The sequence below is a fragment of the Phragmites australis genome, chromosome 21, assembly GCF_958298935.1.
Source record: "Phragmites australis chromosome 21, lpPhrAust1.1, whole genome shotgun sequence".
NCBI classification, from domain to species: Eukaryota; Viridiplantae; Streptophyta; class Magnoliopsida; order Poales; family Poaceae; genus Phragmites; species Phragmites australis.
The window spans coordinates 3,584,958-3,610,795 of NC_084941.1; the positions used below are offsets into that span (position 1 = coordinate 3,584,958).

The 25,838-nt window shown below is 40.4% G+C and overlaps 1 protein-coding gene across 2 annotated transcripts; it reads left to right on the plus strand.

The window, feature by feature from the left end:
• The first annotated feature begins 6,285 nt into the window (after positions 1-6,285).
• LOC133903461 (kinesin-like protein KIN-7K, chloroplastic) lies at positions 6,286-19,712 on the plus strand. 2 transcript variants are annotated; one of them, XM_062344847.1, is made up of 25 exons: positions 6,286-6,772; positions 6,876-6,973; positions 9,311-9,400; positions 9,691-9,743; positions 10,071-10,136; positions 10,819-10,872; positions 11,313-11,372; positions 11,947-12,025; positions 13,379-13,446; positions 13,634-13,690; positions 13,794-13,898; positions 14,262-14,366; positions 14,506-14,613; positions 14,700-14,831; positions 14,996-15,169; positions 15,281-15,445; positions 16,278-16,418; positions 16,723-16,842; positions 16,933-16,983; positions 17,090-17,137; positions 17,221-17,352; positions 17,875-18,555; positions 19,030-19,159; positions 19,253-19,353; positions 19,442-19,712. In XM_062344847.1, the coding sequence occupies exons 1-24, from the start codon at positions 6,435-6,437 to the stop codon at positions 19,333-19,335; spliced, it is 3,138 nt and encodes a 1,045-aa protein (XP_062200831.1). In that variant the 5' UTR covers positions 6,286-6,434; the 3' UTR covers positions 19,336-19,353; positions 19,442-19,712. The 2 variants fall into 2 exon arrangements, with proteins under 2 accessions (XP_062200831.1, XP_062200832.1); XM_062344848.1 differs by having other exon boundaries at positions 19,030-19,104.
• The last annotated feature ends 6,126 nt before the right edge of the window (positions 19,713-25,838 follow it).

Here is a 25,838-nt window from a genome sequence, read left to right on the forward strand (position 1 = left end):
CCCTTCCAATGGGCCTAGGAAGCTCAGTAGATGCATTTGATGCTGTCGTTCGTCACCTCATTGCACGCTGCTACGCTGGACTATGCGTCGGCTCTCTCTTGCATCTTGTGCGCCTTCGCGGACTCATGCACATGCCACTTGGGGTGGTCAGCAAGCTTGACCTAGCAGTGCACATATGCAAATGGCTTCTCCTCAATCCCCTTATACGTCGTGCAAGCTCGAGCCATCTGCAAAACAAGGAAAACAGGAGTGAGTCGAAAATGTATGATAGGTCCTTTGTGATATGTGATGCTATGTAAAGAGCAAAATAGACTTGTCCAGTATCGTCAATATGCCAAAAACTTAACAGAAAAAGAAAAGTGCAACAAGGAACAAAATATTGGCAACCTAAATATAAATATTTTTGAGTTTGTCCAGAGTTGTTCCATTCTAGAAATTTATTGCAAGGTTCCTAAGAAATAATCTAACTCAAGTAGTGTAATTTAAAACGATGTATTCAATGAATTGTGCAGGGTTTAGAAGAAATATGTGTCGCTCTGGCAATATGGCTATTGGAAGAAAGGGCTAGAGGGACTTAAAAGTACTGGTATAAGCCTTAAGATCTTTAGGAGCATTTTTTGGATCATTCAAAGTTGCATATTACGAGACATTGCAAACCGTAGTGAGCTAATGTTTGAGAATCTCTCAGGCTACAACTCAGTTAAGTACAAACACTAGAAATTATTTAAGAATCTACAACTAATATTGCTTACTAAACTAGAAAACTACGAAAAATATATAACTGACTATTGTGGTTACACGCTTCATAGGGTAATGTCATGGTACAATTTTTGTAAACATCTAAATAGTTGGGGTTTTCAATCTTTGTGGCATCATATATTCACAAAATTAAAGTGCAAGGTACCATCATGTTCTTGCAGATCAAACAAATCAAACAAAAAGGGACAGACTGCGGAACCTTTTAAAGGTCTATCTGACCTCTCTATGGGAACGCAATCTGGACAATATTGTATAAGAAACAGCAAAGTGCAACACCAGAGTTTAATCTACTAAACTATGAACATATTATGTGTTAGTTAGCTTGAAGTTGTTCTGTCTATGTTAACAAGAAAAGCTTAATTCAAACATATATCCTGAAAGAAATTAGTTAAGTATACAATAGATCCAACTCTCTGTTATTGTTCTCAATGTTAGCTACTGGCGGTGAAAGCTTGACGTAGCAATCATATTAGTGATTCCTAGATCTCTCACTCACCACATGACATCATATCTTCTTTAGTGGTCAACATTAATAATAAGTGCATACCTTGTCACGCTCGTTGGTCCTGCTAGGATTGAGCTACTCCACCTTCCTCATGTGTATTGCAAACTTACTAACTGCATCCGTGACAAGCTTCATGTGGTTGATCAAAGCCTTGTTTGACCTTGGCATCATAGACGGCTTCCTATACATGTTGAAGTACTTGGCAATCCTGCCCCAATACGTCTCCGCCTTCTTCTTCCTCTTGGAGGTGGTCACCTTCTTCCTTCCCTTGTCATCACTACCCATGTTGAACTACCCCAGGTCCTCATCGGGTATGGGGTGCAAGACAGGAGTATCCGTAAACATGAAGTGGCCCATCTCCATCGTAGGTGCAACAGTGGATGGTCCCCCTGCATATGTGGTTCCGACCATGTCATTAATTTCTCTAAAATGGATCCATGAAGCAATTGCACAGCACAAGACATGCATCAAATACCTGGAAAGAGTAATGCAAGGGTGAGATATAAATCCCAGCAAGCAAACTTGTTTTGACAAGTTATTTAAACCACAAGTTGATTAAGCATCGATTTAATACAGTTTTCTCAAGACATAAGACATGTCAGGATATTATTAACAACATTAAAGAATAACTTCAAATAAAGATCACAACCACATGTGTAACTTCATATCTACAATGACATATAAATGTTATTAATTTCTAAGAATGTATATGAATGCAATGATATGTCTTCTTTTACATCGCATCCCTACTCGGGCAACGTACGAAACGTACCGGTACAGTCGTGATCTTTACAACATAACTTCCAATGCATATGTAAATGCAAGTGCACATGGTAGAAATATGCTACAATTGCATTAAAGTATACTACCAATAATACTTCAACTTCATCCTCACGTCAAATAACAATATAGCTCACAGGAATTGTAGCAACGTAAGGATAGATATAAGTCAAAGATTAAACATGCTTAAACATAAAGCATAACCTAAAATTCAGATCACAGTTAAATTGTCATGGTTCTGAAATAAAGGTGTAGGTGATGAAAATAACAAGTCAAAACGGTAGCAACAACATAGCTACTTTTACTTGCCTTCTACCGACGATAATAGCTAACTTCAAGTGTGAGACGAAGAACCACCACCTAAATATAACCATAACTCAGCACCAACACTCCTCATAACATGCAAATACATAAAACAAAGCGCTCCTACGCCTGAAACCCTCAATCAAGACATATCGACCAAAAACAGCACACACACATTAGTTTGACAGGAGCAGCAGTACTTATCTTTTTTATATCTATTTTTCTACCACATATATAATAGCAAATGAATACATTTTCAGAAACTACAGAACAATGGCTACAACTTTCGTTGTGACAACACAATTTTCTCATGCCTCTAAGGTCTCCTAAATGGCATAGCAAAACAGCTCTAGAAACCTGTTGTCAATTTCATACAGCAGCCACCCAAACCTGTTTATCTCCAGAAATACGCAACGAAAAATTCTAAAATTTTGTGGACATGTAGATCATAACACAATATTCAACTTTTGTATCATTCGGATCTACATAAAACATCTCTAACAAGGCCTAATCAAGTTCTGAACTTCGACAACGAAATACGTCAACCATTAATTACAGAAAAGTTCAGAACAGCATAACTAGAGCTACAACAATGAAAAATTGCATTGTTTACACCATTGGAAATCTTAATAAATCCTCTACAACCTTCTAGCATTCTGAAAAATTAGCTCGGCAACTAAGATACTCAAAAACAGAATAGATCCAACACTGACAGAAATATCTCCTAAACCACATGGACAAAAAATCTGAAATTTCACTGGTAGCTAGTTTTCGACGTTAGCTACAACTTTCTAGTTGACCACTTCTACAGGAAAAATCATCTAGGTCACCGAAATATCAAGAACACGCACATTGTTCAATCTGCCTGCGCGCAGAACACTCAGTTCGACCCCAAATCACAAATTCCCCTAACCAAAACCTCTTAAACCAAGATGTACCGGCCATAATCATCAATCAAAATATGAAAAACAGCAGGAGAATTGTTACCTTAGGGTACCACAACAAGAAAACCCTAAAATCCCTAGCTCCAAACCCCCTTTTCCCCTCTTCTTCTTGCTTTCCTTGCTGCCCTTCCCTTCCCCTTCTTCTCCTCTTCTTGGCCAAATCCCAGAGGCAGCAGCCACCTTCAGCAGGGCAGAGCAGGGAGCAGGGGCGCCACCAAGGGGAGGGAGAGGGGCGGCACAAGGGAGAAGGCAAGCTAGGGCTGCCGGGTGGAGGCAAAAAAAAAAAAAACAGATCGGGTGGAGGGTCTTTGGCTGGTTGGAGGAGGAAGAGGGAAGGAAAAGAAAAAAAAGGGCGCATGGACCTAGGGGAAGGGGTTGGGCTGACCGGCCCAAGCCTAGGTTGGCTCAGCCTACTTCCTGGTTAAAGCTTCTCTATTTTAAAAGAAATACACTGCTGCAATTTGCTTCAATTTTCTTCTCTTTTTTCTTTCCCGACGAGAGCGATTCAATACCCAAAAAACCGGAAACGACGACTTCTAATTTCTTTCCAAAATTTTAGGGCATTACAGGAGTTTACATATTTTATTTTCAATTGCATAGTTTCCACCTTGTTACCAGCGAATCGATCCCGTGTGGGTGGCTTTCTTGCCCTGCCTCCCACTGATGTGAACTCGTCCATTTGGTTATTTGGATTTATTTTAATGAAAATAGGAACCCTATTTCTCGATCAAGTATTTTAGACTCCTCTATTACTTGATTTTTGGGCCATCTGATGTGCATCCCAATTCATTCTTAGGTGAGTCTTCATGTAGTTAGGGTTCAAGGCTTTGGGCTTCGGTGAGCTCCCCTAGTTCTAAGGCTTAAAGAGATGTCTAAGGAAGTAGACTAGCACAACAGTGATGACAAACACGAGGGTGGGGTGGCGAGGACACGTGGCGGACACAGGATGCGGAGGATCACAGGTTGGGTAGTGCTGTGGGGGGAGTGTTACGGTAATAACTCAGTGAAGCTGAGTTAGTGCGAAGATGGAAGATGGTGACGGATCCAACGTCACCAAAGATGGAAGCAGGAGGACAGGCTAGAGCGTCATGCAATGAAGATGCTTGTTGGCGAGCAAATCGAGGGGAGAAAGAAGTTGTAGGAAGAAGAATAGAGGAAGATGACAATCTCATGGCCATCGGATTTGGATCTGACGGTGGAAAATCGAGTGTGGGGTGGAAAAGAAATGTTTGAGAGAGCTATAGACTGACCCCAATAAAAATTATTTTCCCACAAGAATTGAACCTGACCGGGTGGCTTGGTAGCCTTGACCTTTACCATTGACTACTCATACTTTTCATTATTTGTTACAAATTAGTGAACGCCTTTCTATACAAGTCTATGAGCAGTAGTGACTATGAGCGTGATGGAGCTAGATTGAGAAAGCTAGCACCAACAATTTCTGCTTCCAAATATCTCTAAACACAAGTTCGACGGCCTGATGTAATATGTTATGTACTTTCTCGGATCCAAAATATAAATTATTTTAGATTTCTTCATTATTTGTTAAATATAAATCGTTACACTTTTGAGCAGCGATGGATCCAGAGGGTTGGATGGGCTCAAACCTCCCCTACTGCTGCCCCATTGGAAAGAAGGAGTACAGTAGAAGAAGGAAGCGGAGGCATATTTTCATCTTGTTTTTCCCATTTTACTCTTACTTAATTGTCATTGATTGAAGACAGTGCACAAGACTTGCATTAAAATAACTAGCATATCATTAACTGAAGGTAACATGATCATCTTAATTCTTCCTTAATTCTTGTGACAAAGCACACAACAACTTATATTTTGAATAAGAGGGAGTATAAAGAATCTAGTACTTGTATCTTGTGATCTTGTCTTTGTTCTCAGTTTAAATAATCTAGTCCTCCATCTGTTTGAAATAACTATCATTTTGATATTGATATGTTTCCTAAAATATAATTTTGACTACTACTTTTTATTATAATATATTGATAAAAAATAACAAAAATATTATTATAAAAATATTTTTGTGATAAATCTACATGTATTATTTTTAAATATCCAAACTCAATATATAAAAAATAATTTATATTAAAAATTTAAAACAGTTGATTGCACGTGACACAAAATGACATTTATTTTGACTAGAGAGAGTACCCGATAAGCACAGCTCTCTGTCATTATCACGAATTCAAATTCACATTTCAAACCACATCGAAAACCACAACACATTAATCAAATAAAACAATGCCATAAATAAGCCAAGCGAAAGCTGGTGCGGCATGCCACCAGCACGAACGGCAGGATCGCTTGTTTCCCTGAAAAGCCGCAGCGGGCCAGCGGCACGGCGAGCTCGTGTTTACGGTTTACCCATCCACTTTTTCGTTTTTTCACCGCAACCCCTTGCCGCCTCCCGCTTCACTGGCTTCTGGACCCCACGGGCCCCGCGCTTCACTTTTCCCTGTGAAAATTTTAAAATTTCCGCAAGAAACTAGACACACCGCAGTTATTCCCGCCCACCACGCGCGCCCCCCACCCCACCCCGTCCTCCGATTCAAATTACCGAGACCCACCGGCCGCGCCTGGCGCGTGGGCCCCGCGAGAGAATGGCCCCGCGCGTCAGTGAGGCTGCGCTCACCACATGTTCTTCGCAGTTCCCACCTTCGCGCAACCCCTGTGGTACTATAGTAACTGCACATAATACAGTATATAACAATTTTAAAAAGTACAGGAGATAAATAATAAGAAATTAAATATATTTTAGAATATCTAGAAGTTAAAAATTGAATGTCTAAAAAAGTACAGGAGATAAATAATAAGAAATTAAATATATTTTAGAATATCTAGAAGTTAGAAATTGAATGTCCAGTTATATTTTGGAAGATTAAATATATTTTTAAGGAAAAACAAAGTCTAGCTTTAGATGAACACTACAGTGTCGCCTCCCACCGCCTGTGCGCTGCGCTGTGGTCGCTTTAAAAACTCGCGACGCCGTGGCCGCTCGCCTCTTTTGGAGCAGGCCATGTGAAGCCTCTGACCTCCCGATACCTTCCCTTCCGCTCGCCTCGTCCTCGGCTCCTCCCCTGCTGCAGCAGGGCCACCGCCACCGCCACCGCCGCGTGGAGGAAGGTTCCACGATGTCGTCGCGGATGTCGTCGTCGTCGCGGCGGAGCAGCTCGCCGTTCTCGGCGGGGAACCGGCGCCCTCCCACCGCGTCGTCGTCGTCCTCCTCCAGCTCCTACCTCAGTGCGGGCCGCCTCGTCCCGCGCTCGTCCCCGTGCTCCGTCAGCTCCCATTTCTACGGCGGTGGGGGCAGTGGGGGCTCGAGGTCCACCACCCCCGGCCGCCGGGGCAGCTCCGCAGTGGCCCTGCCCCCGGAGCCGGTGCCGTTCCCCGACGCGGACGAGCTCGTCATCGAGGATACCTCCCGATCCGGCGACAGCATCTCCGTCACCATCCGCTTCCGGCCGCTCAGGTGGGGATCTCGGAGGGGGTTGCGCGGATCTGCTTGTGAGGGGCTGTGGGTAAAGTTTGCGAGTGCTTGAAGTGGTTTTGAGCTGGATTTGGTGTGGTTGCAGCGAGCGGGAGTTCCAGCGCGGCGACGAGATCTCGTGGTATCCGGATGGGGATCGGCTTGTGCGGTGCGAGTATAACCCGGCGACGGCTTATGCTTATGGTGAGTAGCCTTGCTTCAATTCCGTCTTCGGTCAATTGGGCAATGCAGGTTGTGGGATGGGCGGTTTGGGTCAGTTAGGCATTGGCATAGTACTCTTGACCTTTGTGTGAAACTGTGAATTTGGGGCTTCAAAAAATAATTATGGACTCGGACAATTTAATGTATTAGTTCGTTTGTTGGAAGCAATGTTTATGGCATGCTTATGGATATGGCTCATGACTATGAATTTATGAGGATATGCGATGCACTGCTGAAACTGGTGCTCGTAGACACACATAAATGCATAGGAGCTTCGACGGGGCTTGCTGATGAAAACCAAAATGTAGGTTCCTGTCTGCATTCTTGGGAGATTCTGAAAGACGCTTGTTACTGTGGAAATCTGGAGTTAATATCTAGTCATTGTTGATGAGGTTTACACTGTTTTATTGCCGCTTCAAGCTGACAGTAGACGACTGCTTGCTGCTGGTTCTTGATTGGTTAATTTTACAGTATCCTACGAGTTTCTGTTATTCAGACTCCCTGGGATGACGAATCAAGCTTTCTGTTGGCAGCATTAGTTCATCTGCAGCCACCCAATTTGTTTCAGGACCAGTAGGTGTTTGAAAGCTTGGTCGGAGAAGTAATCATAAAACTAGCTGGAAAGGGGGCATTTTTGTGTTCATATCTTGAGGAACAATTTAAGAGATGGCACCTATAAAATTGTCAGGCTGATTAAGATCATAGATAGCAGTTTGTGGTGCATGCAAAATTGTTGTCGGTACTGCATGCATGCACACTATCAATAAGAAAAATGGTTCAACTCTCTCTGTGTCATTTACTAATGTAGTATGCATCATTTGAAGTATAAACTCATCCATGTCAGAAAGTTCTGTTCATAGATGAGATGCACGTATGTTGTTTTCATGGTGAACTAGGACAGTAGGACGTTGTCCTAATTTTTTGCTTGCAAAGGAACATCATTTGTATATCGATACTTTGACCTTATCTTTGTTGACTGTGACTTAATTTAACTAGTGTTGAGTACAGTGAATAGTCTGGAGTATATTTCCTGATCAATGTCAACATGAATTGAGTATTTGAGTCAGCACTACAACTGCACATATGAGTAATGACTGTTGGTTTTAAAATTCGTCCCAAAGAAGTCATTCTTCAAAGTTGCACATAACTTAGAAAGCATTGGACTCAGATGGGGTTGGTCGGATCCTTCTTTTGCTTACTAGAATGTGTAGGTATGAACCCATAACGAATATTATTCACAGGCAAAGGTGCATTTTCCCTTGAGATGTGGATATGCCAAAGTAGGTACTGCAGATCCCCAAAATTTCTCAAAAGTCTGATACACTGATTTGTGGCATCATGCGGACATAGTTGCAGTTCAAACTTTCAAGGTCCTGTTGATGTGCTAGTATGGAAATTGGTGCTTCTGCAATCATAGTTTCTTTTAGGAAGTATGCTCATAGGTATACAGAAAGTTTTGCACTCTGCAGTAGTCTTTAGGTACTGGTGGATTTGATCCTGCGAGAGATGGGTCATATGAACACACACGCGAGCACACACTGTTAGTTAAAAACACCCAAAAGCCTATAACTGCTAACAGTATCTAAGATATAGGAGTTTTCTCGTTATCAGCAGCTTCTGATGTTTATTCAAACACCCAAAAGCCTATGGCTGCTAGCCTCTAATTGGATTGAAACTCATCCAAAGATGTACTGAGGCTCTAAAGCTTTTCTCTTACTATTAACCGGAGGGGAGGGGGGGGTGCAGCCCAATATATAGGCATAGCAACCGTCCTACGGTTGCTACAGTGCAACCGACCTACTGGGCTGACTCTAACAGGTAAGGTCACCTTCTGGGCTGTAGAAACCTTCAAAATCGAGTTGGAAGGTGCTACAGATATATCTTTTTGCAAAAACTTGTGGTTCACTGGCAAGATGCATAACAAATTGGTAAGAATCCACAAGGCTTTATGTGCTCTTCTATGGCTCTGTGATTCTCCGCTAACATGAACTGCGGGAGATGGATGGGCCTGAGGCCTTGAGGTGCAATCTTCACAAATGGAAGGTTTATGCATGAGCTGAATAAAAGGAGATAAAAAAAACTGTCATAGTGGAATTGATAGCAGTATTTTGGATAAGTTCAATTGCTACTTCCTGCATCTGTTACTAAACATTTGCTCTGATGTTTTCGGTTCATTGTAATTTATGTTCCTGATCACAATCAATCAATCTGATCCGAGTCCACGACACGTTGCACTGTTTATATTTTCTTCATCTGTTATATCAACCTGGCATCTATTTGATAATTAATGGCCGTTTTTCCCTTGTTTATTTTTTGTAGATAGAGTTTTTGGGCCTTCGACGACCACTGAGGCTGTTTATGATGTTGCAGCCCGTCCTGTAGTGAAAGGTGCTATGGAAGGCATAAATGGTATGTCACTTTTGGCTTATTCAGATCATCTTACACATTTTTTATGATGTTATGCCACTTTGGCCTATTAAACTGAACACATTTTCTATGATGAGTTTTAGAATCATGTCCACGCGTAATATTACTCTCATCATGATGAACTGATGGCGTACAGTATATTCCTAACTACATTCATTTTCTACCCTTGATTGCAGCACTGGCATTTATTTCTTATAGAACTTATGTTTTACCTTCTATATTGAACTGTTAACTTATCAAAGTAATTGTATTTCCTTTGCACTAACCTGTAGGGACAGTTTTTGCGTATGGTGTCACAAGCAGTGGGAAGACCCACACAATGCACGTAAGTTCTTATATCCAAAATCTGTTGGAATAATTAACAAGATATTTTCCTAGGAAAGCTGTACCTATACGAGCCTGTGGTTAGTTTATCCAGGTTCCAGCTGAGGTCCTGAATCCTCCTTCTAGCACATTCCTTCCAATGCAGTTCTACTTTCAAGATATTTTCTAGAACTGTTACTGCCAGTGATAGCAACTATTACTTAAGAGTGTTGACATGTTCATGTTCATGGATATTGTTGTTAAATATTTGTTCCTGCTTGATTTCCGAAGGCAGGATCAATATTTATTTAATTATACTGATCCATTTATTTTTGCTGATCTTTTGCAGGGTGACCATAATTGTCCTGGAATAATTCCACTAGCCATCAAGGATGTCTTCAGCATGATCCAAGATGTATGACAGTAAATACTTTAGTTACATAATATTAAAAAATCATACTTTTATGATTTTTTCGACTCATAGAGTTTTTGTTTCACATATATATTTCTTAAATGTTTAAATGGAGGAACACTTTACTTTGGCTTCTAGTCAATAAAGAATACCTCCTAATACCTCCTAAATCTGCACTGATGTCCTCTTGGTCACTCGTGGCAATCCTGTGAGTGTATCGATAATACCGAACGACATTGTTTAGAACACTGTGTATTACAGAAGCAAGCCATGTTTATGCAACTTAGGCGTGTGTTTTCTTGTAGCCGAATAATCTCCATTGCTAGACCTTCAACTATTGGTCTGTTTAATTGTGTGGTGCCTTTTTTTTTTTTGGAAAACTAGCTGCCTGCAACATTCTGAATTTAGGAGAGTTTACTGGTTGTTGGTTTTATGCAAGAGACAACCCTTGCTTAGTTCTTATTCAACCTGGGGGGGGGGGTGCTCATTTGAGAGCCTGAGTGGGAAGACTGACATCTCCCAGAAGTTGTGGTCATAAAGTTCAATACGTCCCAGTTTCTTGTAAATCTTACTGTTTTGTCAACTGTACCGGGTGCTCTTTTATGCTCAATGCTATCCCATATCTCATCATCTACTCTGTTTATCACTTAACTTTAACCCTTGCTTTTCCTATCTTTATCGACAGACTCCTGGAAGGGAATTTTTGCTCCGTGTGTCATATCTTGAAATCTATAATGAGGTATACTACCTCATCCAGTTTGAGAAATGTTTCATTTTCATAAATTTCTTGCAAGGCATGCATTTGTTCTTACTTTATTTGTTTAGTTGACAACAGCTTTCCTTAACTCACCTTATATTTTTATCTTGATTGGCCCTTCACAAAAAGGGTTCTTGCTTGATAAAGCTACCCGGAATGCGCACCCACTTTGTGTAGTTATATATCCTTTTTTGTTTTGCTGGCCACAAATATATCTAGTTATGCAGAATTTATACCTGTTCCAATAGTAACTCCTATGATGTACAAATACTGGCCAAGTGCTACTATAATCTATGGGCATATTAAAAAATTTGAGTCTCCTTTTCATTTCTTGGAGGCCTAAGAAAAATTTTGGATGTCATATTCTATTGGAAAGTTACATGTACTATATGGATATATTCAATATGTATATCTCATTGCAGGTGATAAATGATCTACTTGATCCTACTGGCCAAAATTTGCGTGTGAGGGAGGATGCACAGGTTTAAATCTTGACAACTTTTGGACTCTCTTATGACATGCTGTTGAATCTATGCTGTTAATTCCTGTCTGTTTCACATCTCTTCCTGAATTGTTAGTCATATACTCATATCTTTGGTGCATTCTTCTATTGATTTTGTTCTGACCAATTATCGCCCCTGGATTTTGTTGTATTAGCATGATATAATTAACTGACTAATAGTTCTAACAGAGTGTTTTAGTTGCAAGCTATGAAAATGAATGATCTGATTTGTGTTATTACTTGCGCATAATGTATCTAAGTCTTTGCCCCAGAATTAATGCCTGGATGCAATTTTGCCTTGCATGGTTAATGAAATTGTCAAGTCAACAAGTTCACTATTTCTGTTGAGAGCCATTTGGTTCTGAGAGTGATTAACATGATATGATTTTATTTGTCTTAATCACTGAATAAAACAATATTTTCATATGTAACCTTCCTAAGTTGTTTCTTATTCATTTACTACCCATAGTATGTGCGAATATAGCTTTATCGTTGCAGTGACTATTTTGCGTATGAGCTTACCTAATAACTGCCCTTTTTTTTTCTCTCTGTAGGGAACCTATGTAGAAGGAATAAAAGAAGAAGTTGTTTTGTCTCCAGGACATGCTCTTTCTTTTATTGCAGCTGGCGAAGGTGATTACATTATTGCTTTCCCCGTTATTAGTATGTTACTAGCACCAGATTTCTGGGGGCATGTTTTACGCTATGTCGTGTTTACTGAAGACAATTCTTCTTGTTGTGGTCGTTAGAGGTGACAATAAGTCTTGGGTATTATCTCATAAGATAGTCTGATACTTCCTGTTTCATTCTTTTTACTGTTTCTTCCAACATTTTTATCAACCTGTCCACTTATTGGTTTCCGTGGGCACCAGAAATGTGTTGTTTTAATGAGGCATGTGCTATTAGTCATTCAACTTATGTTTTCTCTAAATTTGTAGTCTGAGTGTGAAGCATATGATTTTCTTCTCTGGTTGGTTTTTGGTCCTTGATTTTCTATGATAGCTTTTGTTTAGATATCATGTTAAAATCCAAGTTCTAGCACTTCACACACAAGTTATTTAGGATTACACAGTTACAGTATCCCTTATTAATTCCTGTCTTAATATATTGTCAACCATGACTACTCTCATACTCTGTTCCCAACCACAATGTATGTGTTGTGACAGCCAAGGATCAACCAGGGTAAGATCGCTGAGATGAACATAACTCTTTTTGTTTGGCTGGCTCTGATCTGATTTAGGGCAAAGTACTTTCTTTTATAGATTCTCGCTTCCCTTTTAACTCAATCTGACTGCCTTTATATATAGGCACTTACATTATTGGCAAAATTAGGTGGATACCATTACAAAAGTGTCTATATTGGAAAATACCATCGGCTGTGAGGATGACATATGGGCCTATCCTCACACTGATAGTATTTTTCAACTATTGCGATTTTTGCGATGATACCTAACAAATTGCCCTACATTATTTATGGAAGGGAAAAAACTAAGGAAGCTCTCAAGCTAACTATATAAATAACAGCTAAGGAAAGTATTGATTTCTTAAACTTATCTCATGTGGCTGTATCAGCCGCAGATTTCCTTGCTCTGCGCCTATACACAACACTAAAACGCCCGCCCATAACAGTATGGTTAATACTGGGTATGCTTGGAAAAACACAATTATTTTACTTTGAAAGCCTAAAATTTTGTCAATTTTGTGACAGAAGTATATGCTTAAACATAACCTGTTTCTTGTGCTGCTTTGTTAGATTCTCAATCATCACTGTATGAAATTAACCACTCATGAGTTACGCTTTTTCATACTTGTTATCATTAATCTGGTCAACTAAATCTTTTTGATAATTCAGGACTCCAATGATTTTAACTACATGAAACTTGTATTCGTTTATCCGAAACTTATGATGTAATTTTAGTCATACCAAAAACTGGAATGACTTTAGTCATTTTGTGGTATCGATACTAATGCTACTTAACATGACAGAACATCGGCATGTTGGTTCTAACAACTTCAACTTATTTAGCAGCCGAAGTCATACTATTTTCACAATGGTGAGTTCATAAATCCCTTCAGCATTTAATGATTAATGCTGTTCTGCAAAATGTTTCCCTTTTGTTCTTGTTTATATTGTTACTATTTCTGGGTCCCTGGATTCACCCGTATCATATTTCTTAAACACATTTGTGGTATGCTGTATACCTTTATTTGACTCAATGGTATTTTTGTGGTCTTCTTCAGATGATTGAAAGCAGTTCCCATAGTGATGAGTATGACGGGGTCATGTACTCACAGCTCGTATGTTGTTTTTCTTATAAGCAACATCGTGTTTCTACTTCCCACTTGCTCCGGCTTTCTAATCTTCCCACTTTTTTTTTTTTATCATTTTGTATTTTTGTAGAATTTGATTGATCTAGCAGGCTCTGAGAGCTCTAAGACAGAGACTACAGGGATACGAAGAAAGGAAGGGTCATATATCAACAAGAGTCTTTTAACTCTTGGAACAGTAAGTTCTCGCTGCCAGTTGCCCGTGACAACTCAGGATTGCTGTTATATCATCAATACCTTAAGCTCAGCTTCTTGAGAAGTTGACCCTGTCTTGTAACAACTTATACCAAAATGAAACCTTACATTGTGATGGACATTATCTGGTAGACGCTTGTTGTGTTGGTAGTAGTTTGTTATTGCAGTTTGAATATATTGCAATATAATATGCTTGGCTTGATTCTATGCAAAAAAAAAGAAATGTCATGCCTGACCAAAAAAACCTTATCAACAGTATTTCCTTTTTTTTAGGGGGAGGGGGGTTATTCTTAATCTAAAAACCATTTACTACTTCTATTGACTGGAATATTTGTTCAATTCAAAGGTTATCGGCAAGCTCAGTGAAGGGAGGGCAACACATATACCCTACCGTGATTCTAAGTTGACTCGTCTGCTGCAGTCATCATTGAGTGGCCATGGTCATGTCTCAGTAAGTGTTAACCTTTTGTTTGTCTCTTGGAGTCCTTTTGGAACTCACTCCATTGTTCAAGTTGAGGCATTGAAGTGAACCATTGAAATCTATTTCTGAACTTGTCAGCTGATACACTATCTTTTTTTTTTTCATGCAGCTAATTTGCACAATTACTCCAGCATCAAGTAACATGGAAGAAACACATAACACACTGAAATTTGCAAGCAGAGCAAAGCGTGTTGAAATTTACGCCTCTCGTAACCGGGTAAATGTTTTAGGCATACAAAACTCATTTCCTATGCCATAATTCTAGAGAATGAACTAACATATATAATGATTTTTACTGACCAGATGATTGATGAGAAGTCTTTGATCAAGAAGTATCAGAGAGAAATATCCTCTCTAAAGCAAGAACTCGACCAGCTACGGAGAGGAATGATTGGCGGTGCTAGTCAGGAAGAAATTATGATTTTACGTCAGAAGGTCTGTTCCATTCGATTACTGTGGATAGAACTGCGGAATAAAGCTGTAGTTATGTTGTTCTGTGCTCCTTGAAAATTGACTCAACTCTTTAAGGATACCTATAGAATATTTTTTGCGTTGGTAAGTTGATAAATGCTTGAAACATACTTCTTTCTTTTCTTTAGTTGGAGGAGGGGCAGGTAAAGATGCAGTCTCGTCTGGAGGAGGAAGAGGAAGCAAAAGCTGCTCTAATGAGCAGGATACAACGCTTGACCAAGTTAATACTTGTTTCCACCAAGAACAATATTCCTGCCTTGACAGATAGTCATCAGCGACACAATTCTGTCAATGAGGAAGATGTAAGTGGTCATTATTGAACAACTGTGCATTTGTATATATTTTACCTTTATGTTTCTGTTGTTACTCATGTTTTTTTAACAGGCAACATGAATCAATTATGTATATTTCAGAAGTTAAGCACTTCGCAAGATAGTTCTACACTTGTTCAAAACGAAGGCACCACAAAAGACTCTCCATCATCTGCTTTGACAGACCCATTGGATGAGATCAGTCATTTAAGATCTGCCAGTGGGGAGCATTCTTCGGTTACTGGTTCGGCATCAGATTCAATGCAGGTCGGTCACCTGCTCATTCTGCTGATTTGAAATGAAATATTCTTATTCGTAAGGTGTTCTCCATTGTTATTGGGCTTGGTGGCGTGGAATAGGGGTAGGAGAGGGTGTGCAACTCATTTATAGGGCTAGGGGCGGCTGGTTGAGGTGGAGTCCAAGCGGAACACGAATCGGATTCGAGTTCGAGTCGGTTACGGTTTCCTTTTTCGCAGCTCTCTATTCCGAGGATGATATCTCCATCGTCCAGACTACAAATTGGACGTTTCTTGACTCACGTTAGTAGTTCATAACGGGGCGGGATAACCACTGTGCAGTAGGGGGGGGGGGGCATATGGCATGGCTTGAAGGGGATTGGGATTCTGAAAGGAGCTAGACTCTAGATTGAGATGAAGAGAACTTTTGGGAGAGACATCAATTCATTCTTGTTTAGTTAACAATTGATAGTTTGATACAATGGTATCCCTTTTATAGGCCAACTTGACTCAACTCTTGAGAGACAATTCCTAAGTGAAAGAGACTTACCTATTTTTCAACTCTGACTACTTAATTTTTAATATACATCACATGGTTGTTATTTAAAAATTATGAACAAATACCTGCTCCATATGCACCTTCTTTCGTTACAAATTTGTTCTGTGCTGGCTGATGGACCATATGGTCCATATCCAGTAGCCTCTATTAAAACTTGGCCGCGCCTTTCAACTGTATATGCTTTCATGAGAGACATTGAGTAGGCAGAACACTATTTATGAATTATTATTGGATTTTATTCTACTGTGAGCAGGCTAATTTGTGAATTATTATTGGTTATAATTAACTGTGCTTGGCATATCAGGCAGGATTCACGGCATCAGATCAAATGGATCTACTGATCGAGCAAGTTAAGATGCTTGCTGGGGAGGTTGCATTTGGTACAAGTTCGCTGAAAAGACTAATCGAACAATCAATAGATGACCCTGAAGGGACAAAGGACCAAGTATTCCCCTTACTCTATAGCACTTTTCGTTTTTACCTTTTGCTCAGTGTCCAATCTTGTTCCATTTGAAGAAGCAGTCGTTATTAATGGCACAATACGATTTACTTCTGGAAAGAAAGTACCAACTGAACAAATAGCAAAGGTTGCAAAACTTGGAAGTAGCGAGCTGATATAAAGCATGAGAATTAGCCTTTTCTGCTCACATGCATGGCAGGCAAAATAATATTCCACATAGCTTGGTTCTGCATTCTATTCTGATACTTGTAGTATCATTTGTCATTAATGTCCATATACTTTATAACAGATTGAGAATTTAGAGCGTGAGATCCAGCAAAAGAGAAGGCACATGCGAGCTCTGGAACAACAAATCATGGCAAGTGGTGAGGCATCAGTTGCTAATGCTTCCATGGTGGATATGCAGCAGGTGATCTGTCCAGTATATGGATGCACCTCTTAATAGTTTCTGCACTTTTTTGTTGCTTCAATAGTAACATGTTTAGTTTTGTGTAAACAGACTATTGCAAAACTGACAGCTCAATGCAGTGAGAAGACTTTTGAGTTGGAGGTGATCTTCTTAAACTTCCACTGCGATTTTCATCAAACTAAATTACCCCAAAAATGCTTTTTCCTTTCTAAAATAAGTCTAAGAGTTTGTGTTTTTTATGGGACAGTTAAAATCAGCTGATAATCGTGTCCTTCAGGAGCAGCTACAACTGAAGGTTCTCCCTCTCCATTTATTATTTTCAGTTTAAAATGTCTGTAAGTTGGCAAAACTTTAATACAAAAGTTCTATTAATTGCAGAATGTGGAAATCAATGATTTACAAGAAAAAGTTCTCCGCCTTGAGCAGCAACTCTCAGTAAAAGTCGACATATCCCCTGAGCAATGCACACAGCAGGAGATTATTGATCTGAAATATAAACTTCAGTCCAAGGTTCTTTTACTGATCCTTTTGTTGCCTGTGTTCTTTTCATCTCAATTTCTCCCAAGCATTTTAAATAACTCGACTAGGGGGAGAGACGTCTACCCTAGCATTAATATGTAGGAGGTGAGAATCAAACCCAGGTTGGCTGGGTGACAACCATCCTCAGTAGCCAATATATCTCAGGGAGATTCTCTTCAAAGCATTTCAGTGATCCCTTTTTGTAGTTTCATTCATTTTGTATATTTCACTCCCTTAGTCCCTTGTGCAGTATATCTATCTGTACAATGTTTATGGCATACTCTTCAATATAGAATGCCTATGATTTATGGAATGATTTGGTTTCCTGACCTTTAGAACATTGCTTGACCTTTTGCCAAATTTCGTGCTGCATTTTTGCTGTAAGTGTAGTTGATAAAAATTGTATACGTGTTCATTAGATGATTGTGTGCAAGTAATTACTGTTTTATGCTTGTCTTATGAGCGATTCATCATTCAAGCCAACCAACTTTGCTGATGGATGCGCTTTGACAGGAAGCTGAAAGTGAAAATCTGAAATACGAGCATCTGAAAGTTATTGAGGAACATTGTAACTTGGTCAATCAGAACCACAAATTAAGTGAGGAAACTGCATATGCAAAAGAATTGGCATCTTCCGCTGCTGTTGAACTTAAGAATTTAGCTGAAGAAGTTACAAAACTATCCATACAAAATGCGAAGCAGGCAAAGGAGTTATTAATTGCTCAGGAGATGGCACATCCAAGGGTTCATGGTAGAAAGGGCTGCACAAACCGTAGGGGCAGGGAAGAGGTTGGGACTTGGAGTCTCGATTTAGAGGATATGAAGATGGAGCTACAGGCCAGAAGACAGAGGGAGGCTGCTTTGGAAGCTGCTTTGGCAGAGAAGGAGCATCTCGAAGAGGAGTACAAGACAAAGTTTGACGAGGCAAAGAAAAAGGAACTATCTTTAGAAAATGATCTAGCGGGCATGTGGGTTCTTGTTGCTAAGTTGAAGAGAGGGGCTTTGGGCATATCTGATTTGAATGTTGATGATCGAACAGTGAACCTAGCTGATATAACTAATGGCACAAAGGAAAACAAAGGTGACAAGAATTTTGCTCTAATTGAGAAACAAGTTTCAGATGATACTGTGAAGTCATTGACTGCAGAAGAACATAGAAGTCCGGAGTTTGAACCACTTCTTGTTCGTCTGAAGGTATATGCATTTGTTTATTCATATTATAGTAGTCTTTTGAAATGGTTACATAGTCCATGCTGTTAACTTCCTGTAACCTTAGTTCGTCATGCAGAGCTTGCTTTGGAAGTAGATTGTGGGACCAGTAGAGGTGCCTTTGTAGTTAATAAACATATGCAAAACTTGGTCTACAGAAGGGAGTAAATGTAGCCTCCTTATTGCCAAATTGTATAGCCTGCATGGAACCTAAGTTTAGCTAGGTAGATGGCTTCTAATTGGTAGAGACATCTTCACAAATAGGCTAAGTGGTGGCACACAGTTCATGCTGGCAGATACAGACTAGTAGATCTGTCTGAAACACTAGTTGGATTTGCCCCATCACTGAAAACAAAGAGGTTGTTGGTTCAACTATTCAACTGATTAAATCAAGTGACAGTTGCTGCTGCATCGCTGATACGTGCCACCTGTGAATCTAATAAATTCTTCTGCGTGCAGGCTAAAATTCTAGAGATGAAGGAAAAGGATACTGACCCCTTGAGCGATAAAGATGTAAATTCACATGTCTGCAAAGTATGTTTCGAATCTTCAACTGCTGCAGTATTGCTTCCTTGCCGGCATTTTTGCTGTAAGCAACTGCCTCCTAAGTTGACGAATTGTGTTCATGTGCTGAATTAGCTGATATTTCTTTTTTTGCAAACTGCATGGTTCTCCTTTACAGTATGCAAGCCTTGCTCGCTTGCCTGTTCAGAGTGCCCTCTGTGCCGCACAAGAATTTCAGACAGGATAATCACCTTCACATGAATTACATGCTAGCTGAAGGTGCCAAACACTTCATTCATTACCTGCAACTGACGATGTTTACGCTAACCTCTGAAAAATTCCTAACGACGTGCTGTGTATCTGCCAGGTGGTTCCGAAGCACCGGTTCTCTTGTAAAATCGTCAGCGATATATGTTTCTTTTTTTTCCCTTGTAGCAAAGAAGGTGCCTTTTATGTTCCTTCTGTGTTGTATTGCCATTCTTTTGATTCCCCTATAGCTTCACCCTTGCTTCTTTGTTGTATCGGGAAGTTACAAGTGATGACTTCTCGCTCTGCAAATATGTATAGTTATGCTGACTCAACATTGTAAGACATTCTGAGAAGTAAAACAGAGTACAACCTGATATCCTGTTCAGAAACTGCACCTTGTCTTCATTTTGATTCGTCTGCATAGTTCTGCCTCTAATCGTACGAAAATTGGAAGTGTTGGATCAGCAGTTCCTTGTCTTTTTTTTCGTGGAGGAAATCAGCAGTTCCTTGTCTGGATGGGCGCAGATGGCTTTGGACCATGGCCCAATTAAACGAGACATAACTGTTGTGTCCAACCCGCTATGCTAGAAATCACCTCCTGGGAGAGTGCCGTGTGACGTCTGCATGATGTGAGCTGTGCTCTCCAGTTCGTTTGCGGCGTCTGAATAATACGCCCCTATGAAAAGAAGAAGAAACAAAGGAAAAGAACAACGAAAAACTAAAGTACCAAGGACATGATTCTCATCGTTGTTCGCGCCGTGATCTTTTGGATAGCCAAGTGGTGCGTCGTCGCCAAGGTTCACGTTATCGATCGGAGCTCGGTTACCGAGCTCCGGCGGTAACCAAAATCTCGCGGTAACCTCGGTTACCGGTCAAAAATTCAAAAAGATTCGAAGAAAATTTATTTGGCAAAATTTGAATTTTTGCGAACAAATCGTGTTTTTGCCCTCTCGGTAACCGCTCGGTTTTGGTCGGTTACCGAGTGGTTTGGGTCGGTTACCGAGCGATTTTCTCGCATTTTTGATTTGGTCGGTTACCGAGCGGTTTGGGTTGGTAACCGCTTGGTTTTCTCGATTTATCGAGCGGTTTTATCGAATTTCAGCGCAGTTTAACAAAAAACCTAAAAAAGGGCTCAATCTTGTAAAATCAATAACTAATTCATCCGAGCTTCAAATCAAGTGAAACAAATTTTGTTGGCTTCCTTGTAACATGATCTACATGATAAAAGTATTTATACTCATAAAAAAGTTCAAAATTTTCTGTGAGAAATTTTATTTGTTAAACCAAGTTAAATGCATAGTTTACTCTTTGCTAATCCAAAAATCATGAAACTAATTTTGTTAGTCTTCTTACATGATCCTATATCTTTTAAAAATACATGAACTCATGAATTAGTTATTGTAACATGCATGATTGTGTAAATGTATTGCGACTAGATTAATTCATAACTGACCCATCACACCTCAAAAATTAGTGAAACCACTTTCATTAGCTTATTTATACTATTATTTACGTAGAAAAAATAATAGTAGACATGAAAAAGTTAATTACAGTGCTGTTTCTTAACATATTCACTTTATGCTTGTGAACTTTGTAAAAATCATAGAGAATTTAATAAAACTCTAAATAAAGTGAAATCAATTTTAAAGATTCTCTTAAAATACGTTTTATACAAGAAAAATATGTGTTTGCATGTTACACTTTTCCTTAACGTGAGTTAATAACTGAGCCGCATGCGGCAATTTTTTTTCATTTTTTTCAAACTTTCTCCCTATAGAATATGATGCAAACGACATTATTTTTGAAACATTTTTTCACAGAAGGTCTTAGAATTGTGTCTAGTTTTTTTTTAAGATTTTGTTTGAATTTTTTTATTTTTTTCAAATTTTTTGAATTCAAATTTCGGTTACCGTTCGGTTTCTGAAACCGGACCAGACCGAGAAGGTCGGTAACCGTGATTTTTGAGCGGTTACCGACAGTTTTTTGAACCTTGGTCATCGCTCGTACATTTTTGAGTCGTGTCATGTAAGTGGTATTTTGGATAGTTATTGGTTTTTTTTTCTCGAATACGTACGAGAACGATATGTTATTGTATTAAGTAGAAAGAATGATCTAGTTTATAAGATAAACTGAGTCTAAAAATCTAAATAAGCACTGCAATACATCTCGTAGAGTCCAGCTCACGCGCAAGACAAAGTAGAAAGAAAGAAACCCCAAACCCTACATAACAACCGGACGACGAATGTACAGAAAGTAGCTACAACCCAGCAACCACACAACAAATAGCATCCACATCAAACAATGCTACCTTGCAAGCAACTATACCCTGCTAGCATCTCGACCAGGACAACGTGACAACTCAATAGGCGAAGCCCTGCTCCCACGCCTGACTACCCAATTCGATCAGTGGCTCTCACGCCAAACCGCAAGCTCAAAGATGGGGTCTGGGACATCGGAACATAGCTACTGCCACGAAGCGCCAAAAGGTGTAGGGAGCCCCATTGACCAGGAGAACGAAGGGGCAGAAATATCAATGGAGGATGGTATACCCTGCAAGGAGTGCTGCTAATTGTAGCACCAAATAACAAAGGGATTCTCTGAAATGACGCCTCCAGGAAAATAGGGGTGAATGAATTACTGTCGCTCGTCTGGGAAGCCGAACAAGATTTTCATCCGGAGAGATCCCAGCGGAAGCTTCGTCACGATGCCTCCAGGGAGGTTATGACGCCGACGAGCGTCACTATCGTCGACAAGGCATGGAGCCTGTCAGGGCTCTCACCCTTAGTTCCTCCTTCCACAACACAACCCCTGAAGCTAGAGGCACGACGGAACGACCAAACCAAAGCAAGAGATCAACCAGCGGCACTAGAGCACAAAGCATCCGTCAAGAAGAGATGACCGTGGGTGAAACCCTAGCCCGCAACGACGCATAACATGACCGTCAGGGTAGAACCAACGTAGTCTTCAATAGCGGTCGACCACTGCAAGGAGCACTAGGGGTCAGCACCCACCAGCGAGAGATGGAGTATGGCGCACTAGGGCCATAGACGACCAGCAGCCGACCAAAAGCAACACGGACAACCACCACCTCTAGCCCGGCCACCGCGATGACACACCACGGCAGCAACAACCGTCGCTAACCACTACCAAGATGCCACCGACCCAAACTGACCAGGAATACCAGATGGATAGTTAGCCGCCAGCATAGCTGGATCTCCACATCTGCAGGCCACTGCACGACGCGGAGGGTGGACCGCCCAAGGAACAACAACAAGCTGGATGTGCCCGCCGGATCATTTGTCCACGCCCGACCTGAAGCTCGCGGACGAGGCAACGCCTTGCAAATTGGAGGTCGGCTCACCCCACAACGGGGCGGATCTGACTGCCAAAGGGGCATATCTGACCACCCACATGTGAGATTTGGCCAAGGTGGGGAGGAAACGGTCGAAGAACGGCGCCAGACGCGGTGATGATCGGGGCACGGGGAGGGAGGGAGGGGCGGGAAGAGTGTGAGGAACCATCCAAACAGTATTCTAATTAATCATTAAGTCAGTCATTTCTTAATCACGACTTCAACGATTAATCAGAATACCTCTTCGGTAGTCCCAGAACGTGTTTTGTATCTAAGATCGGAACACATGACTTTCTAACATGGAACATCATAGCAAAGTTTAAGAAAGAGTGAGTAATTAACATTATATTACAAGTTCTTAAGCATGCACCAAGTTAGTACAATTTACAGCAAAAGAGAGCTAGGAGGAGACTAAAATCTGCTCAACTCCTAACAAAAAAAGAAACTATGCAGCGAAAACAAAAGCTAAAGATAGCAAAAGATGGATGAAGCCATATGCCCTTAGACTTCACCCCGAACGCGCGACCTCTAAGAGTAGGATGCACTACTCATTCTCGCCACTCGCATCAGTAGACGTGAAGTAGAAAAAAAACTCCTCATCACCTGCAAAACCTGTAGAGCAGCTGAGTACGAAGGTACTCGTAAGACTTAATCTATAATGAGCATTTATAAATAGCCCAACTTCAAGGATTATGCATTGAGATATTAGCAAGAATACGGCCACATAGTTAAGTAAATTCATATGCGAAAGTAAATTTGACATAAACATATGTGAGCATCTATACTTGATAAAAGTAACAAACTAGCCCATAAACATCAACTGAACATAATATAAAAGGAATCATAGTAGTAACATCTATGACGAACCATCTTAATATTTCAACCATACCAAACCATATTCGTAACTCTACGACTGCTGCAAATGGACAAAAGCATGCTCATGACCGAGAGCGTGATATTTTGAAATGTTTTTACACCCTGCAAGGGTACTCCTTTACCTACATGACTTGAGGATCCATAGGGCTTGCATGACCACACATGTCTATACAAAGGGTACTCATGTCAACATTTTCCACTAAGCTCCGACCGTTTGATCATGGGCTGATAGGTGCGTGGGTCATCCAAAACTACTCCCGAAGAAAACTGGATACCCCAACCGGCCTCATACCGGACACCATCGACCCGCATACTAAAAAGACACAGCTACAAAGGTAATCGACTTATCGTTCTCATATACAATATGTAGTAAGCATGAAAAGTGCTAAAGGCAACTGCAATAATGATCGGTGCTTAAACGATACAAGCCGTCTACGGTGTCTAGGTCTCTCTCCCGACCTACCCAGGAGAACTCCACATTCAGGCAGGACAAAAACCTCTAACACAGCCCACATCTCGCCTCATCCACCTCACTCATCCAACTGTCACCATCAACCCATTATTATGATCATTGTACAAGTAATTAAAACCTATACTTACGAACAATGAAATATTTCATCGCTCCACTTCTACCGAGGACCTAAGCACTTGCTAAGCATCACGAATAATATTTTAAGTTAGACAACATCATATTAAACCTAGGCTACAAAGATACGAATCAACAATTATTCAAGATAGGAGAATTAGTGCATCAACATAGGTTTTACCCATCATAAACCCGGTATCGACTCGAACTCATGCATAACATACTTAAAACATATTTATCACATCATATCATACGAGATCCAAAGTATTGAGAGAAATATGCTTAGATGCTTGCCTTGCTGCTCAGGTGTTTACTTTATGCTACTCGCGTAACACTCGCAAAACTCCAGCAAACTGGCGTCGTCTTCCACCACGGTTGCAATATGCTCTGGTTCTTCGTTCACTAAAGAAGAACATATGCAATGATGAGTATGAATAAAATGAACAATATATGCTACAATATGCATAACAATAAGCTAAAGGTGTAAGACATACGGAGGAATAACGAAACTTGCAATCTAAACAACACCAGAAAAGTAACAGGAGGCTGGAAACTCTAGGTGAGGATCCAAGTGGGGTTCTCGGCTAAATCTAAATTGAATTTACCTGGACCCTTCGGGTTTAACTTGAACTATCTTGGTTGAGCGGACTATTCGGGTGAGGCTCCGGGTAAGGTGCTCGGTTAAAAGCACCACGAACTACCCGGATCCTCCGGGCGGCACCCGGAGTATCCGGGTGAGGCAGACTTAAACCTCTCGATGATTTTTGTCGATTGATTTGATTCACATGCTAAATCTATTTCACCAAAATATGGATATACACTATACAAAGGATTCTAGACTCAAATTGCACCCTAAATCACTATAGTTCCCGAGGACAATTCAATGAGATTTCTCCAAGTTTACTCGGAGTATCCGGGTCAATCCAGATTATCCGGGTTGTCCAGAGAGGTTGCTTCGAGGGGGAAATCTCGGTCGATTTGATTTGCGAGCCTCTCCAAATAAAAAGGAACATGTTTGAGATAGTTCATAGAGTTTAGAACTCACTCACCAACTTAGCAACACGATTCCTAACTCAAATCTCACCTAAATCCTCATTTTAGCTCCAAAGCTTAAGAACTCAAGCACTTTGCAACCGAAGGTTCAAACTCGGGATTCATCTAACCAAAACGTGCATCTGTGCCATGTGAGCCTAGGAGATTCACCTAAGATGTTTTGCCGAACTTGAAAACCGTCAAATTTGGTACATCATGCATGCTGCCATGATTTGTGTGATATGATTAGTTCTTCCTTCAGTTTTTCATGTCTCCAGGCTGTATGCATGATTGTGTCACATGGAAACCATATACGACTTGTTCTGTCAGTGGAATTACCTTAGACATTCGTATTTATTATCTGATTAGCTCAAGTCTTATAATATAGCTGAATAATTTAAGCTGCAGATGCTGCCACAAGCTTGGCCGCAACCATTGTTTTTTATAGGTTCTACTCATATAGAATTCTGAAATACTGGCTTCCTGGTGTACTGTGTTCAATTTTGTGTCATTTTTCCTCTCAAGTGGCTATTCTAAAAAACAAAACACCTTTTTGGTGACCATATGCCATATTAGAAGGGAAAACTGAGCAGACATACTAAGGATCCATTACCTCCTCTTTATGAAATTATTCACAAACTGCAATTTCTCAAAAAATCTTGTGTTCTT